The sequence below is a fragment of the Fusarium pseudograminearum genome, chromosome 4 (assembly GCF_000303195.2).
Source record: "Fusarium pseudograminearum CS3096 chromosome 4, whole genome shotgun sequence".
In the NCBI taxonomy this organism is placed as follows: Eukaryota; Fungi; Ascomycota; class Sordariomycetes; order Hypocreales; family Nectriaceae; genus Fusarium; species Fusarium pseudograminearum.
The window spans coordinates 7,423,205-7,438,719 of record NC_031954.1 but is presented as its reverse complement, the minus strand read 5'-3'; the positions used below and the strand labels follow the sequence as shown (position 1 = coordinate 7,438,719).

General features: G+C 50.8%; 6 protein-coding genes across 6 annotated transcripts; 1 reads left to right on the top strand and 5 right to left on the bottom strand.

Moving 5' to 3' along the window:
- Nucleotides 1-591: 591 nt before the first annotated feature.
- On the top strand, nucleotides 592-3,217 carry FPSE_06826 (uncharacterized protein; the record flags this gene model as incomplete). The annotated part of the gene is made up of 3 exons (XM_009259944.1): nucleotides 592-1,740; nucleotides 1,788-2,362; nucleotides 2,410-3,217. 3 exons carry the CDS (start codon nucleotides 592-594, stop codon nucleotides 3,215-3,217), a joined length of 2,532 nt encoding a protein of 843 aa, XP_009258219.1.
- Nucleotides 3,218-3,543: 326 nt separating this feature from the next.
- FPSE_06827 (uncharacterized protein) lies at nucleotides 3,544-4,978 on the bottom strand (the record flags this gene model as incomplete). The annotated part of the gene is made up of 2 exons (XM_009259945.1): nucleotides 3,544-4,677; nucleotides 4,730-4,978. The coding sequence occupies 2 exons, from the start codon at nucleotides 4,976-4,978 to the stop codon at nucleotides 3,544-3,546; spliced, it is 1,383 nt and encodes a 460-aa protein (XP_009258220.1).
- A 743-nt stretch (nucleotides 4,979-5,721) lies between these two features.
- Nucleotides 5,722-7,440, bottom strand: FPSE_06828 (uncharacterized protein; the record flags this gene model as incomplete). The annotated part of the gene is made up of 2 exons (XM_009259946.1): nucleotides 5,722-7,313; nucleotides 7,380-7,440. 2 exons carry the CDS (start codon nucleotides 7,438-7,440, stop codon nucleotides 5,722-5,724), a joined length of 1,653 nt encoding a protein of 550 aa, XP_009258221.1.
- A 1,042-nt stretch (nucleotides 7,441-8,482) lies between these two features.
- On the bottom strand, nucleotides 8,483-10,332 carry FPSE_06829 (uncharacterized protein; the record flags this gene model as incomplete). Its single annotated transcript, XM_009259947.1, has 2 exons — nucleotides 8,483-9,547; nucleotides 9,595-10,332. 2 exons carry the CDS (start codon nucleotides 10,330-10,332, stop codon nucleotides 8,483-8,485), a joined length of 1,803 nt encoding a protein of 600 aa, XP_009258222.1.
- Nucleotides 10,333-13,851: 3,519 nt separating this feature from the next.
- Nucleotides 13,852-14,265, bottom strand: FPSE_06830 (uncharacterized protein; the record flags this gene model as incomplete). The annotated part of the gene is made up of 1 exon (XM_009259948.1): nucleotides 13,852-14,265. The coding sequence occupies one exon, from the start codon at nucleotides 14,263-14,265 to the stop codon at nucleotides 13,852-13,854; it is 414 nt and encodes a 137-aa protein (XP_009258223.1).
- A 407-nt stretch (nucleotides 14,266-14,672) lies between these two features.
- Nucleotides 14,673-15,212, bottom strand: FPSE_06831 (uncharacterized protein; the record flags this gene model as incomplete). Its single annotated transcript, XM_009259949.1, has 2 exons — nucleotides 14,673-14,936; nucleotides 14,991-15,212. 2 exons carry the CDS (start codon nucleotides 15,210-15,212, stop codon nucleotides 14,673-14,675), a joined length of 486 nt encoding a protein of 161 aa, XP_009258224.1.
- Nucleotides 15,213-15,515: the final 303 nt, after the last annotated feature.

Here is a 15,515-nt window from a genome sequence, read left to right as displayed (position 1 = left end):
CAAATACACTATTGAGACATTAGCTAAGGTTGCATTGACCATCTGGCCTTACTAGCTTACCCACCCTGTGGCGCAGTTAGAACCCAGCTGCCTATTGAGACCGCACACTAGGTCCAGCACAGGTCCCCTATTCTGTCAGGAACTTTGGTGGTATCTGCCTTGTAACCTCCGAGGCCACGACATCACCATCGAAAATCATACAACTCTTTGTCTCTCCTACATACCCTCTTGTGCTACTCAAGGTTTCATACCGAACACGCGCACCCGAAGCACCTCAGTTTCTTCCTCCTAATAGGTACGTTTAAAACGGTTTTCGCCTGGCATATGCCGTGCGACTTGCGCCGACAATTAAGTTGGTTGTACCAAGCCCAGCAGCATTCTTGGTCGCCTTCCCACCTCCCACTCGCGTGCCGGCCCCGTCAATTTAACTTTCGACTCAATTCTTACTCTCTCGCTGCAGACACTGACTTTGTCACTTTAGTTTTCACTCTCTTCCTCTTCGGCCGTTGCAATTATCCTGGATGTGTTAAACTAGATCGCCTCCTCGCACCTCCCTTTGCGCTGCAAGGGACCCTTTCCCCTCTACCCAACATGAAGATTGCTTCACTGTTGAGCCTGGCCGGGCTTACAGCCCTGGCTCATGGCTCCAGGCCGACACGAGACTACGATGCCAACGATTATTATGTCCTCCACCTCGATAGCGCAACGACGCCCGACCAAGTCGCCAGCCGACTGGGACTCGCCCACGAGGGTCAGCTTGGTGCGCTCGACGACCACCACGTTTTCCGTGCCCCCAAAGTCGACCACGATATTGTTAAACGAGAAATATCAGAGCGCAAGAGGAGAAAACGAGATCTAGGCGGCTCTGATCCGGTCGACGGAATCCTACTGTCAAAGAAGCAACAAGCACGACAGCACCTTTTCAAGCGAGACGTTCCTTTGAACCAAAGAGGCTGGAACCCTTTTAGCAGCCGTGCCGATGCCAAAGTTGCAGAGCTAGCGGAATATCAAGAAACGATTATGAAGCAGCTCGATATTCAGGATCCCATCTTCAAGGAGCAGTGGCATCTGTTGAACCCCCTACAGCCTGGCCACGACGTTAACGTTACCGGCCTTTGGCTGGAGGGTATTACAGGAAAGAATGTCACTGTCGCAGTGGTAGATGACGGTCTCGATATGAATAGCGACGACCTTAAGCCCAACTACTTCGCCGAGGGTTCTTGGGATTTTAACGACAACGACCCCGAGCCTGCCCCTGTACTGGACGACGACCGACACGGTACCCGTTGTGCTGGCGAAGTCGCAGCTGCCCGAAACGATGTTTGCGGTGTTGGTGTTGCCTACGACTCTAAAGTCGCTGGAATCCGTATCCTCAGTAAACTGATCAGCGACGCCGACGAAGCAGAAGCGCTTATGTACAAGTACCACGACAACCATATTTACTCTTGCTCATGGGGTCCATCCGACGATGGCCAGACTATGGAGGCACCCGATGTTGTTATTCGACGAGCGATGCTCAAGGCGATTCAGGAGGGGCGTAGTGGTCTTGGATCCGTCTATGTCTTTGCCAGTGGAAATGGTGCTGGTCAAGGAGACAACTGTAACTTTGATGGATACACCAACTCTATCTACAGTATCACAGTTGGAGCTGTTGATCGAACAGGACTCCATCCTTACTACTCTGAAGAGTGTTCCGCTCAGCTGGTCGTTACCTACAGCAGTGGAAGTGGCGATGCTATTGTAAGTCATCTTTTCTACTGTGATATCAGTCTGGCTAACCAATTTAGCACACAACCGATGTTGGAAAGAATAGCTGTTACAAGGCTCACGGTGGTACATCTGCCGCTGCACCTCTTGCTGCTGGTATCTTTGCTCTGGTTCTCCAGGTTCGTCCTGATCTTACTTGGAGAGATCTCCAGTACCTGGCCATGGACACCGCGCTGCCCATCGAAGGTGACGAAGCCAACCAACAAAACACAACAATTGGCAAGAAATTCAGTCACACCTTTGGATACGGTAAGATCGACTCCTGGGCTCTGGTTGAAAAGGCCAAGGATTGGAAGTTGGTCAAGCCTCAGTCGTGGTACTTTTCTCCCTGGATCCATGTCAAGAAGGCGATTCCTGAGGGTAGGGATGGCTTGACTGTGACTCTTGATGTTACCGAGGACATGCTCAAGGACTCCAACTTGGCTCGTGTGGAACATGTTACTGTCACCATGAACGTTGAACACAGCCGCCGTGGTGATCTCAGCGTTGATCTCATTAGCCCTGACAACGTGGTCAGTCACCTTGCCGTTTCTCGAAGAAGCGATGCCAAGGAGGCGGGATACGTTGACTGGACTTTTATGAGTGTTGCTCACTGGTATGTATTTCCTAATTATTTGATGTTCCTGTTCTAACAATGTTCAGGGGAGAATCTGGTGTCGGCAAGTGGACCATCATTGTTCGAGATACCGAGAAGAACTCTTACAAGGGCAAGTTCACCGACTGGCGCATGAAGCTCTGGGGTGAGGCTATCGACGCAGACAAGGCCACTCTACTTCCCATGCCCAACCCAGGTGATGATGACGACCATGACAAAATCGTATCGACTACGACAATCGCCGCTTCTACGACAAAAGCACCTCCCGCTACTAAGCCTACCTTGATTGACCACCCTTCCGACCACCCTGAGAGACCCACCAAGCCTGCCCGACCTAGCGGCACCAAGGAGGAAGAGTCATCAAGCACCCAAACCTCCGCCGAGGAAACGTCAACAGCTTCATCCTCATGGGTTTCATGGCTTCCAACCTTTGGTGCCTCCAAGAAGGCCCAGATCTGGATCTACGGCGCAGTCGGTTTCATCGCAGCCTTCTGCGTCGGCCTAGGCGTCTACTTCTGGGTCGCCCGCCGCCGTCGTCTCCGCAATAGCTCCCACAACAACTACGAATTCGAGCTCATCGACGAAGAAGAAGCTCCTCTCAACGCAGGCGAGAAAGCACCCGGCAACAAACCTCGCAGAACCCGTGGCGGAGAGCTGTATGATGCTTTCGCCGAGGGCAGCGACGATGAGCCTTTCGAGGATTACCGCGATAACCGGGAGCCGTCTCGTGATAGACTTGCTGGTGATGATACGCAGCATTACGCCGTCGGTGACGATAGTGACGACAGCGAAAGCGATGATGATAGCAGTGATGGGGCAAGGGCTGAAACAAGACCTTTGGGTGGTAGACGTTGAGAGGGTTGAAAAGGGCGTAGGAAGCTTTGGATCGTGATGAGAGCTGCTTTTGCATGGATAAGCGGAGTTTAATGACTTTATCTATGTTGTATATTGTCTTGAGTCAATAGATCTTGGATGGGCGTTTGGTTCAATATCAAGAGATTGTCATGTTACAGTGATTTTACACATCAAGCGTCTTTCGATCCCAGTGCTCTTCATTCGTTCACATATTGAAATCTTTATTCAGACAGCTACTTAATCAGTCATCCCTCATCCCTCATCTTTCCCATCCCAAACGCCATATCCTCTTAACGCCATTACCATAAACCGCAGTCCTCGCTCAGCTAAGCGCTCGTGATACCCTGCTTCTCCATCTCCTCAACATACTTCTCCCAAATACTCGCTACTTCTCCGTAAAACTCGATATGCGAGTCCGCCAGACTACCCAGCTGGGCCTTCATCTCGATCCTCTTGATGCGCTCGAAATCGGCTACTTCCTTGACTACCTCGTCGTCAAACATGTCGCTCGTCTTACGTGCACTTTCAACCTCGTGCGTGAGCTCTTCGACGCGGAGTTCTAGCTTGCGGGTGCGTTCGCGACGGGCTTGCTCGTGGTCTACGCCGCGGACATCTTCGATCTTGGCACGTAGAAAGCTTCCTGCGCCGGAACCGCCGCCGTGGCCTGACTGAAGAGTGTCGCGCTCGGTTGTGGACTTGTTGAGGTATTCGGTTAGTTGTTCGTAGTCGAGCTGTTTCTGCTCTCGGGCCTTGAGGAGGTTCTTGAGGGCGATGGAGTAGGCTTGCATATCTCGTAGAGATCCGAGGTAGTCTTGGTCGGTCATGTCCTTTAGTTTGCGTAGGTGACTCGCTGTGTCCTCGATGGAGGCAGAAAAGCCGTGAACTGCTGGTTCAACGTGGGGTTCGAGAGGAATGAGCTTTTGGAACTGCTCTGCGAGATCACGGTAGTCCACCTCCAAATCTGTCTCTCGCCTCGCAACTCTCGCAATGACCTTTTCAATATGTCCCAGATCGTCATCAAGCTTATCGCTCTTCTCCTTGACCTCAAGAAAGCGCCTATCTGGCCGATGCAGCTTTGTAAAAGCGTTGATAAAGGTATCCGCAAAGTTATCAAACACACCGGCAGATCCGGGATCGCTAGCAGAGCTCACTCGCGATCCGCGGCTGCGCATGGTAGCATTCCAGTCGGGGCTCTCGAGGAAGGTGTGCAGGATCGGGGCGCGGCGCAGCGTGGGGTGTAGGGACAAGCGGCTGAGGAAGCGCTGGAGGGAGTTGGCGCGGCGGGCGGTAAAGTCTGAGCCGAAGCGATCGCCGCGGACGTACTCCATGCGCTGCTTGTCGGGCAGAGGGGGCACGGCGGCGGCGGGATAGTCGCGGGTGAGCTGTTTGTAGAGAAAGACAAAGTCTGTGAAACGACGGCGGACAGTGGTAGTAGAGCGCTGGAAGGAGGAGAATGTAGACTATTACTCGTCAGTATGGCTGCGATACGGGGCGAGAGAGTGGTTAACGTACGTGTGTGGTGATGAGGTACGAGACAAAAGCATCCTTGGTGCCGTCATTTTCCTTGATGGGGGTATCAACGGTACACTCTAGCTTCTCGTTTCCCAGCGAGGGGGCGTCTCTTTCGAGGCCTGTGCCAGGCGCATTCATGTCATGGCCTGGTTCTTCGGCGTCGGGAACGCTGCGAGTTTGTTGGTCGTGGACGTGCTCGCTCCACGAGACGTTTGAGAAGTCATCTTGTTGCTGTTCGGTTGCCGTCATTGCGGGCAGGGTGAGGTGTCAATGCCGCAGTTGTAGGTTGGATGTGAGGTTCGAGAATTTGATTAGGGTGAGAAAAGTTGAAAGAAAGAAGTCGGGAGGTTAAAGGTAAAGCTAAAGTGGGCGGAGTTGGCGGGAGTTTGAAGCTTGTGAGAGAGTTGGGAGTGCTAAGTTGGACGTGGGGAGCTGGGATGGATGTGGCGCAGGGACCATTAGATAGTGAGGGGCTTGTAAGCTGACAGAATGTAGAGAATTGATCAGGGTTGACGATTGGGAAAATTACAGAAAAATATGTGTAATATTTCAATTAATCTCATTAATTTTTCGTATTTTTTATAAGATCTTAACCCCATCTACAGTTGTTGCAGTGATGTCGTTTATCCTCTCCCCAGGTACCCCTCTATCAAGATCTACGTCAATGACGATGACGCAGCTGAGCCAAGGGTCTAGCAGGCATCAAAGAGACCAGTTCAACAACACAATTAGACAGTACAGAGTAGTTCACGCTCATGTATTGCAAAAAATTATATATACAGATAAAATCATTCAGTGGAATCTATATTGCTTCCCAGCTTCGAGAGTAGTCTATCCCAAACAAGTAATACTGGTCCTCTCAATGCTGGGCCCAGTTATTGACACAGCGCCTTTCCCAACCCGCCTTGATGCCATACCATCCCATTCAGTCATACATATGAAACACCCCCAAGTCATGGTACATGAAGCCCAAAGGCTAAGTCTGTCTTTCTCTACTTCTGCTCCTTGGACGAACCAGAGCTGGCCTGGATCTCCTGCTCTAGTGATCTGGCAGACTCGGCCGCCTTGGCCAACTCGGTCTCGGCCTCAACCATCTCGCTGACCTGCTTTCGGCCAAGACCCTCAGCCTGTGCCTGAGCAAGTCTCTCCTCCTTCTCGTCGATATCATCTGTGTCACGGGGAGTCGCAAAACCAGAGCTTTGGCTAGCTTGGTCCTGCTCTGCCTCATCTTCAATGAGTTCTTGCTGCTCACGGATAACCTCGAGTCGCTGCTTGTTAGTGGCAGCACCCTCAGCGCTGTGAACCTCGAGCTCGATCTCGTGGTACAGCTCCTCGGGAATAGCAGACATGACACCAATGAGAGCCTCGACTTGGCCAGAGCCCTCACCTGAGCCTTGACCGTACATATAGGCGTTGCTCAGGACAAGAAGTGTTGAAGGAACGCCCTCCTTAAGGCGGAGATCGAGCCAGGTCTGGAGGTCATTTCGCATGCGGGCGGGGGAAACACTGTGTGTGCGGATACCTCGGGCAGCACAGGCGGCCTGGAGTTCTGAAACGGTCAAGCTGTCAACGCCCTCGTAGCTGATGGCCTTGTCGTCACGCTTGATTTGACGCATGCGGTGACGGATCTGGTATCGGAGCATCATGTCGGTTCCGAATGTGCTGAGGTTCATGTATTTGCACATGGACACAAGCTGGGGTCGTGACAGGTTGTCGAGGGTCAGATCATCGCGGAAGGCCTTGCAGATCTTGATAACGTCCTGGGCGGTAGGTGTCTCGCCTGTTGCGCGCACCTTGCGGAAGAAGTTGGAGAACTCCTCCTTTTGTGTTGTGGCTTCGCTTAGTGGTAGACCCTCACCAAGTGTTTGTCTCAAGAATTCGCTGACCTCCTTGCGTGTTGATCGCAGGATGGTGGCCTTGGCCTCCTTTGACTTTTGTCCCTCGAATGTGCTGGGGAGCATGTTGGGGAAGAGCTTGAGGGCAAGGGGCAGAAGTGCCTCACCCAGGGGCACGATAATGAAGACGGAGAAGGGCACTAATCGACCGAGGTCCTGGACGGTTCGCTGTAGCTGCTTGTTCTCACGACGGGTGAGCTCATATCCGGCGGCCATCTTGAGAGCTAGTCGCCAACTGATCTTGACCTCGGCAACGAGGAGCTTGGATCCATCCCAGTAGTGGTGAGCCTCCTTCTTGACCTTTTCCCAGAGAGTAAGCTTCTTTTCCTCCTTTGCCTTTTGAGCGGCATCAGCCTTCTCCATCACACCCTCGTTGGTGGCAACGACTTCTTGATTGATAGCATTGGGAGTGGCGGCAGCATCGGCGGGTTTTAGAATTGCTGAACCGTTGACTGTCTTGTCGAGCTTCTTGTCCTCCTTCTTGGCGACGATGGTGGAATCCTTGGGGAGCGGTTTTTTAGCCTGCTCGGCATTGAAGCCCGGGGGTGGGCCAGAGCTGGAGGGATCGGGTCGGTGATGATCGGTACTCATTGACCGCGGGATCAATAGAGAGATGGCGGGGATTTGGGCATGCCGACTGACGTGGCGACCTAGGACAGCAGGAGTAACACCTCGCGAGAGGGCCCGGGCTTTGTGGTGGGTTAGCAGGAGGGACAGCAAGGATGGGATCGGTGTGAGAAAAAGGCGATGCTAACCATTTCCCATGAAGGGGTTCCGGGCAATCGCTCTGCGAGCGACGATTGAAGAAGCGCTCATGGCGAGCTGTGGTGGGTTGAAGAGTAGGGAGAGAGATTCGCAGTGTATAATTTCTTATCGGCGCATGTATTTCGTATCTGTCGATGTCGAGTAGACTGGAGAAAGGGTAGGATGTAGTCGACAAGATGAAAGTTGATGTAAAGTTGAGATTGTTGAAGCAAAAAAGGCTTCGCCCGCTAATGGCGAAAGGGTGTAGAGTTGTACAGTAAGTTTATGGTGGATGTCTTGTCAAGTATGTCTGTACATTAGACAACTCGGCCTTGTCCATCCTAGCTCCGTCTCCCGTCGACCGGGGTTCGCCGCATCCGGACGGATCAACACATATTCCGGCAGGGCTTACAATGATTGCGTCCAATCCCTGCCCTGCCTGCTTGCGATTGACAGGGGTTCTAAGAAAAGAATCTAGAAGATTCAGGGTGTTAGGAGGTCACGTGGTGTCCGGTAGTGCCGACTGTATCCTTTTGTTGGGACATGAGAGAGGGAGGTCTTTTTTTTTTCACTCAGTTCCCCTCTTCTTAGATGGTCCCCTGCATGTGACTGTGGCTTTGGAGTATTGGCTCAACAATGGCTAAAGCCCGCTGTTATCTCCGCTGGCTGTACAGCACTTACTCAGTGCTAAGTCTAGATAGGTGCCGTGATCTTCAATGCAAGCCTCTGTAGACAGTGATTCTCTGGCCTCATTCCACACCCAATGGGTTGTCAAGGTTGCCTTGCAGCGCATTAGCTGAGTTGTCATAGCAGCATTGGCTAGTTGTCTCGGAGATTATAAAACACTGGCTTCAGACGCTTTGGACAATTTCTCCTATTGTTTGATTGGTTTCGAAATTGCATAATTAAGCCGGCAGTCTAGATTGTCTCATCTCCTCTAGGTTAGCATCACCTATAACCGAATTCATCAGAATCAATTAGTAAAACAGCATTTGTATGAAAGCAGACATGCAAAACATTCTCAACATATTATAGTGGTAAACAGCTCATATTATTTCGGCTCTTATCGGCCAAGCTATGTATCATTATCATCTCATCATTCTACGTCTCCAAACTAGGAGCTCTCGCAAACATCCTTATACCGCAATCCGTGTCCATACTTGAACAAAACCTCTCCGTCAAACGCCACATCCTCCAGTTGCGCATCAGCAGCCGCTTGGGAAGCAGGCAGGCCAAAAGGCAATTGACCCTCAGGACCCCAACCATCAGTGCCAAAAATGACATCCAGGAAAGCATCGTGGCTGCTGCCGTAGCTACCAAACAGAGCAGCAGCGTTCTCGGCAACTTCGGGTACGGCGGCTGGGCGGTTCAGTCTGATGTCGACGATGGTGGGCAGCGTCGCGTAGATCTTGGCTTGGCGTGCCTTTTCCGTGGCGTTGAACTCGATGCTGCCGTTGTTGATCATGGCGGGGAGACCAGGGGCGGTGGTGGGCTTGAAGGGTGAAGCGAGACGGAGGAAAGCGTAGTCAGCGTCCTCAGGCTTGTCGACGACAGTGAGGTTACGCTGCTCAAGAGCCTCGGCCTCCATACCCTCGATGTAGAACTTGGCATCAAGAGCAGCAAGAGGGAGAGGCAGGATATTGTCCTTGTTGGTAAGCATAGTGAAAGCACGGCGCTGGGTCTCGTTTCCAAGACGGCTGAAGTAGTCGTTACCAGCAATGCGGGTCGCCCTCTCAACATCGACAAATGGGTTGTCAAAGAGACCAAGTTCAAACTTCTCCCTCATCAACTTGCGGACAGACTCGTCGATGCGAGACTCTGGCACAAGACCCTTCTTAACCAGCTCGATGATCAGCTCGGGCTTTGTCTCACCACCAAAGATATCACATCCAGCCTCGATAACACGACGGGCACGCTCAAGCTCGGTCTCATCCTCCAGACCCCAGAATCGGGTGGTGACGATACCCCAATCGGTGACGACAATGCCCTCGTAGCCAAGCTCTTTCTTGAGAAGGTCAGTGACGACTCCCTTGTTAAAGCCGAAAGCAACCTCCTCCCATGAAGTGTTCATAGGACGAGAGTAGTAAGGCATCATTTGTCGAGTGCCAGCAGCAATGGCAGCCCTGAAGGGGATCAAGTGGTACTCCCGGTTGTCACCAGGGTAAGTCTGGTTCTTGCCCTGCGCAATTGTTAGAAATGATACCGAGTAGTACAAGCTTTACTTACCCAAGGGAAGTGAGAATCCTCGCCGTTCTCCATTGGGCCACCACCTGGAAAATGTTTTGTTGTGGCAATGACCGAGTGCGGGCCAATCTTGTCACCTTGAAGACCCTTGATGGCCTCAACCACCAAAGCGCTGGTCAAATTGGCATCCTCACCCATGGTACCAGTAATACGACCCCAACGAGGTTCAGTAGCCAAATCAACTTGAGGATGCAGAGCCTGTCGAATACCGACAGCAGTGTACTCCTCTCGAGCAATCTCGTGGAAAGTACGGACTAGCTCAGGTGATCGCAGAGCAGCAAGACCAAGAGGTTCAGTCCATCGAGAGAACCCTTGAGCGACAACACTCACAGCATTCGAATCTGTCCAACCGTGCTGGGGATCAGAAGAGATAGTAATGGGGATGCCAAGAGGTGTGCTGAGGGCAAGCTTTTGAAGCTCATTGTACCAGTTTGCTACACCACGGACATCATTGACACCACCGCTCAGGACATAGGCGGTGATGCGCTTGTCAGTGACAAATCCCTTGATGGTCTCGTCAAAGGTGTTGTTGACGACGACAGTGCGGGCGTGGAACATCTGGCCGGCCTTGTCCTCGAGGGACATGCGAGACATCAAGTCATCGACACGCTTGTCGATGCAGAGAGTCTTGTTGCGGTAGGCAGGGTTGGCATCTTGTCGGATGATTGGGTTGGCGATGCTCATAGAGACACCCCCCAAGAGGAGGAGACTGGACCACATGGTGAAGTATGAAGAGGGGAGTAGTGGGTGGGAGAGCGAGTCCTTGAATCGAGTGGTTCTAGACAAGGACCATGGACCTTATATACTCAATTCATGTTGATCTCTGTTCATATCGCCAAGGCCTCGTATGTCTAGTGTACCAGAAATGTTGACTTCCTAGTCTTAGGGTACAGAAATAAACAGACTGAGAAGTGTGGTCTAAGTAGCATAAACCGACCTACTAATTTCGTCTCTTGTGCTTCCGATGGTCAAAGTTTCTGATACCCTCGGCATATCCAAGGTATGGATCGTCGTGTTAGTCAAGTTGGGCAATTCATCTCATCATCAGCCTCTTGATTCGGACCGACCACCTAGATCCTTGCCTGCCCACAGACTCTGAGCATGAGATCTAGTGTCGTGCTACCACGGATCACTGCTTCCCTTGTCCAGAGACAAAAAACTCAACATCCGAGTTCATCTTTGTCTCGTCCGATCCAATCACGAAGCTTGCCGACGATCCCTTCGTCCAAGGTATGGCTAAATGTCGGCACATATAAACACACTACGTAAAAAGAAGGACATTTCCCGCAATGCCAAGGATACAGACCTGCTGGTTAGTGACTAAACGGGCGAGGGTTCGCATGACTCGGGTTGGTGCTGTAGTATAAACGCGGGGAATAATCTGGGGACAGGAACCGGAACGCATGCTCTAAACCGTTTAAACGTGCGGGGAGCCCATATAAGTTTTCGGCCCTTTTGTTCAATCCCATGACTCCAAGAGCTAAGAACCAGTTGCTCGGAGAGTATCCATGGAGAATATCCATGGGCTGTCTGTCATATCGTGGGCATCATATACGTAACCGGTACCAATGGCGGTGGATATATCCGACGGCCAAGCCTGGTTCGACTGGAGACTTTGATCAGTCATATGTGACCCCATTGCTGGGAAATATACCAGCTCGATATATTCCCCAGCGCAGACTTGAGGTTGGAGAAGAGTTCTCGGAGATGATTCACCCCCTCCACATCCCGATTCAAAACCACCCCAGATGTTCTGTACGGATCCGTTAGAGTTTTTGCTGATCAGGGATGCTACACAACACCCCACGATCATGGTGCTCGGGAGGTGTGTACGGCAATTGAGACGGGTCATGACGTTTCCATGAACATGCAGTGCATACCAGTTTATCGTGGGTTCTTCCTGATAAACACTAGAGAATTGTACTTGATTGCATCCAGGTTGCGCTCTTATTGGATGTTCAGACATTGTCGGCATTAAATCAGGAAGTAAGCGACTTGCAAGTTAGTTGAAGCACGGTACGTTCAAATGGTCGTTATTAGGGTTGCAGACAAAAGAAGCTTCAAATTAAGATTACCCGCCAACAAGTAAGCTTAATTGGCGACGTTTTCCCCCAAACAAATTAGCTCCGACAGTGACGAGAACTTCAGGGAACTACAAATAATACATGTTACAGACACGATCAAATAACAGAGTCTCTTTGTAGTTTCTTGAATTAGATCTAATCTAACTTTGCATTATTTCTCGTGGTGACCAAGTCCCATCTTCAATTGGTCTCTCGTTCCGGCACGTATTGGGAAAGTCGCCGCTGGGTAAAAGAGACAAAATTCCTACATAAACTTATAATCTTTATGCCAATTATTTTTTATATCCCAAAGCATACCCAAGCTGTCGCCCCGATACCTAGTCAGGTAGTCTAGTCTAGGTAGCAGCCCGAATATGTATGCTACTTTGCGATCGCCTAACATCTTGTTGTTCCCGAAATAATAGCCTCGCTTGTGATATGCTTGCTTGAACCTGTCCGCTTTCCATATCCAAATCCAGATCATCCTTCGTCATGTTGCTGAGGACTTGTTCCATCGTCAGGCTTTTCCCATCTCCGATGTAGGTAGTTGAATTGGATCACAACTTCGAGCCGACTGATCACCCGGTTTCGCTCATCGGCTATAGCCAATGGAGTTGGATCACGACTTCCGAGTCACTAGCCATCCGTTTATCCACATGTTCGAGGCGGTACTCCGATGAATTTTGCACAACATTGACCCATGGGCGACAAGAGCACTATAGAGTGACCCAAAGCGCTTACTGTGAGTGTTGGGCTACTGGAAGAGGACGACTCTGTTCGTTGTAGCTTGTGTTGCGACAAGGTTCCGTTTCGTAATCGAATCGAACTCTTCATCAGAGGGAAGCGGACCAGGAAAGTCTGGTGCACCGCTCATGGCTGCAATCTGGATGCCCAGCGGCACCACTCATGGAAGCAGGTCCGGGTACCCAGCGGCACCACTCGTGGCTGCAATCTGGACTAGATGCATTCCATGCTCTTCTCGACCAAAGTGTCATGGCTGTCTTTGAACCAGCCCATCGCCTTCCTTGATTCTTCGACGACTCTCTTGAGGATCCCCGTCGAGTTTGTTGCGTTATAAATTCGTAAGTCAATCATTCTTTGACGGTATATAGCATCGTTCGCAGCCATAATGACAGTGAATACATGGCCGTAAATATGATAAAGCACGATGTAGCTTTCCTGGCAGCCTTCGTCGACCGTGGATAACATGGCCCAAACGTTGAGGAGCACTCGATCCTCCAGTTGAACTCCCTAGCCCTCGATGCCTGATCGGGTTCGTATAATGTCGACCAGTTTTGCGCAAAGATCGTGGAATAGAACCTTGCTGGCGCTTCCAGTATCCGTAAACCCTTTGAGGGGAGCGTGAGGCAGAAAGTGCGATCGACGGGCACGCTCTAGGGCAGCCTAAATCAGACGGACAGAGTTGTATTCTTCATCATCCAACTCAACCGTTTTTGGGAATAGTTCCTTGTTGTTAAAACCGTCTGGTAACCAATAAAAAACGGCCTTGTTTTTACGGCTGTTGTCGTCTCTAGTCTTGGCCTTGAGGGACCATACACCCCTATCGAACCATGTATGGATGTGTCTTGCAAAAGCCACCAGGTTTCCTTCGGTTTAGAAACCCTCTTTACTGTCAACATTGTCTTGGTGGGTCAAAAGCATCCTGCACGACAAGCCTCGCAAAAGACAGATTGTCTATTGTGTAGAAGTAATGAGTCTTGTTCCCATGAACGTACTGTGAGTGCAAGGCGTGCGTGTATCTATAGACGATACAAGTGGTGCAAAACGAATAGTCAAGGATTCGAATCCCGGGACGAAAACTTGCACAAGTGACAGATCTTTGCAAAATGAAAAGTAGCTCGAATTTGGCCGAGAACCTTGCACTGTAACTGTGTAATGAAGGTCTTTGAGAGCAGCTAATTCGCAATTGAAAGCAAATAGGGTCTCATAACCTATTGGCAATAGGGTTCGGAGAGAGGCGGTGTGTAATTGGGGAAAAGCCGCAAGAAGAGAGACCAACCCTCAGAGTGGAAGCTCTGTAGACGATGTAATGAACGAGGGTTGATCGGGTAAGATTGAAGGGCAGGCATCATGTCAACTATTTCGGCAGTGGAATGTGTACTACTAAACTCTGCGATCAACCTGAGTCTCGACACTTCCGCCAGACATTGCTGGGTCAGGCCAGAAGTGGAAGTAATCGCATGATTGAGAATAGTGATGGTGATACCAGTAGCATTCCCAAGCCAGCAATTTGCCTTTCGGCCATATCGGCGACAATGTCATTTGAACTCATTTCTTCGGCGGCTTTGCCTTCGCTGCACTCCATCCAGTTGAAATGGATTTTGACGTTGAGGAGCTGAGCTTCTGCCTCATCAATGCTTGGGTGCTTGAGGAGCGCCCCATACTGATCACCGACTGACTCAATAGCTCGGTTTGCTGGGCGGCTGATATAGAACCACCATTCCTTCTCCAACTCGGCCAGCTCGTCAAAGAGGTGCTGACCAGGCTGGGCCAGTGCACATTTTGCGCTGCTGAATGCGACAAAGTAGAGTGTGTCGTTGCCCTCGGAGGGCAGGATCGTGTTCGGCATGGTTGATAGCTGTAGGCTCCGACTTTGCCCTGCAGATCGCATCAGCAGATACTCCTTGTGCAATGCAATCATGTCTCCTTACCTTGCGGTATAGTGCTTGGCGCTCAAGGTCGAGATGAACGTTTGGTCGTACAGTTCCAAGTCGATCTTTTCGTCATAGCAACACTTGCCAGAGTTGATAAGATCCTTTTGGTCTTGGTACTTGACTACCCTCCACATGGCTTCTTCGGGGGGCTTGCAACTGATGGTATCTCATCCTTATACCTTGCAGTGTTGGCCATTCCCCATCGGGGTCCATGACCTGGCGATGCCGGAATTGGGTCGCGGGGCTGGGAACCGACGACGATGGGACTCCTTCGTAGCGTTGATCATGTTGCTAACATAGTTGTCCCACTGATTCGATTCGTTCAGATTCTCACCTTCTTTGCCTGGTTCTGGCTGAATATATCCGGGAACCAGTAGAATATCACATAGTTCCATATCTCGCCGTTTTCGTAATAGTAAGGCTTGAATGCCCATAATGCTCTATCCAAATAGTTATGGACGTGCTTGGCAAGGGATATCTGGTTTCCGATTTTCTCAAAGCCAATAGAGATCAGATGCCGACATGCGAATCCCATCAGACACCCATCCGACAGAGAAGCGTTGAACTTGGAGACTTCGTGGTATGACTTCAGGACCAAGATAGAGATTACTATCATCTACTGCATGTCCCGTGGGCGGACATTCTCCGAATCATTGCGTTGTAGAAATGATCTGGTCGCCAGTAAGGTGGGCTCGGCATCAAATCGAAAAAGGTGAAGTACAAACGGATTGGTTGAAATCTTTCCAGGGCCGAGATCATGCTCCATGGTCAGGTGAGGAGGCTTCTGGGCGATGTCACCTGTGATAACAAATGCCTTGGGCGCGTAGTGGCAGATAGGAATCACTAGTGTTGGCTCGTCCATGGTCTTTCTGTATCCTTGATGAGAATAAAACCGCGCATGGCGTTCTTGTCCCGACGAAAGACGATATTGTCGGTCTGCCTCCCCTTCCCCTTTGGCTTTGACTTGCTCTTGAGGGTGTGCTTTTCCGGGTCGTCACCGACGATGAGTCCAACCTCAACGTATTCCATGGCGTTACATGCGGACCATGAACTTCCGGTTTGTATTGTTCATTCGAGGTCACCACTCATTGCCCCGATCTGGATTAAGTGCCATTGAAGATCTAGCATTCTTTGGCAATTAAGTGCATCGCATTCTTCCATGACA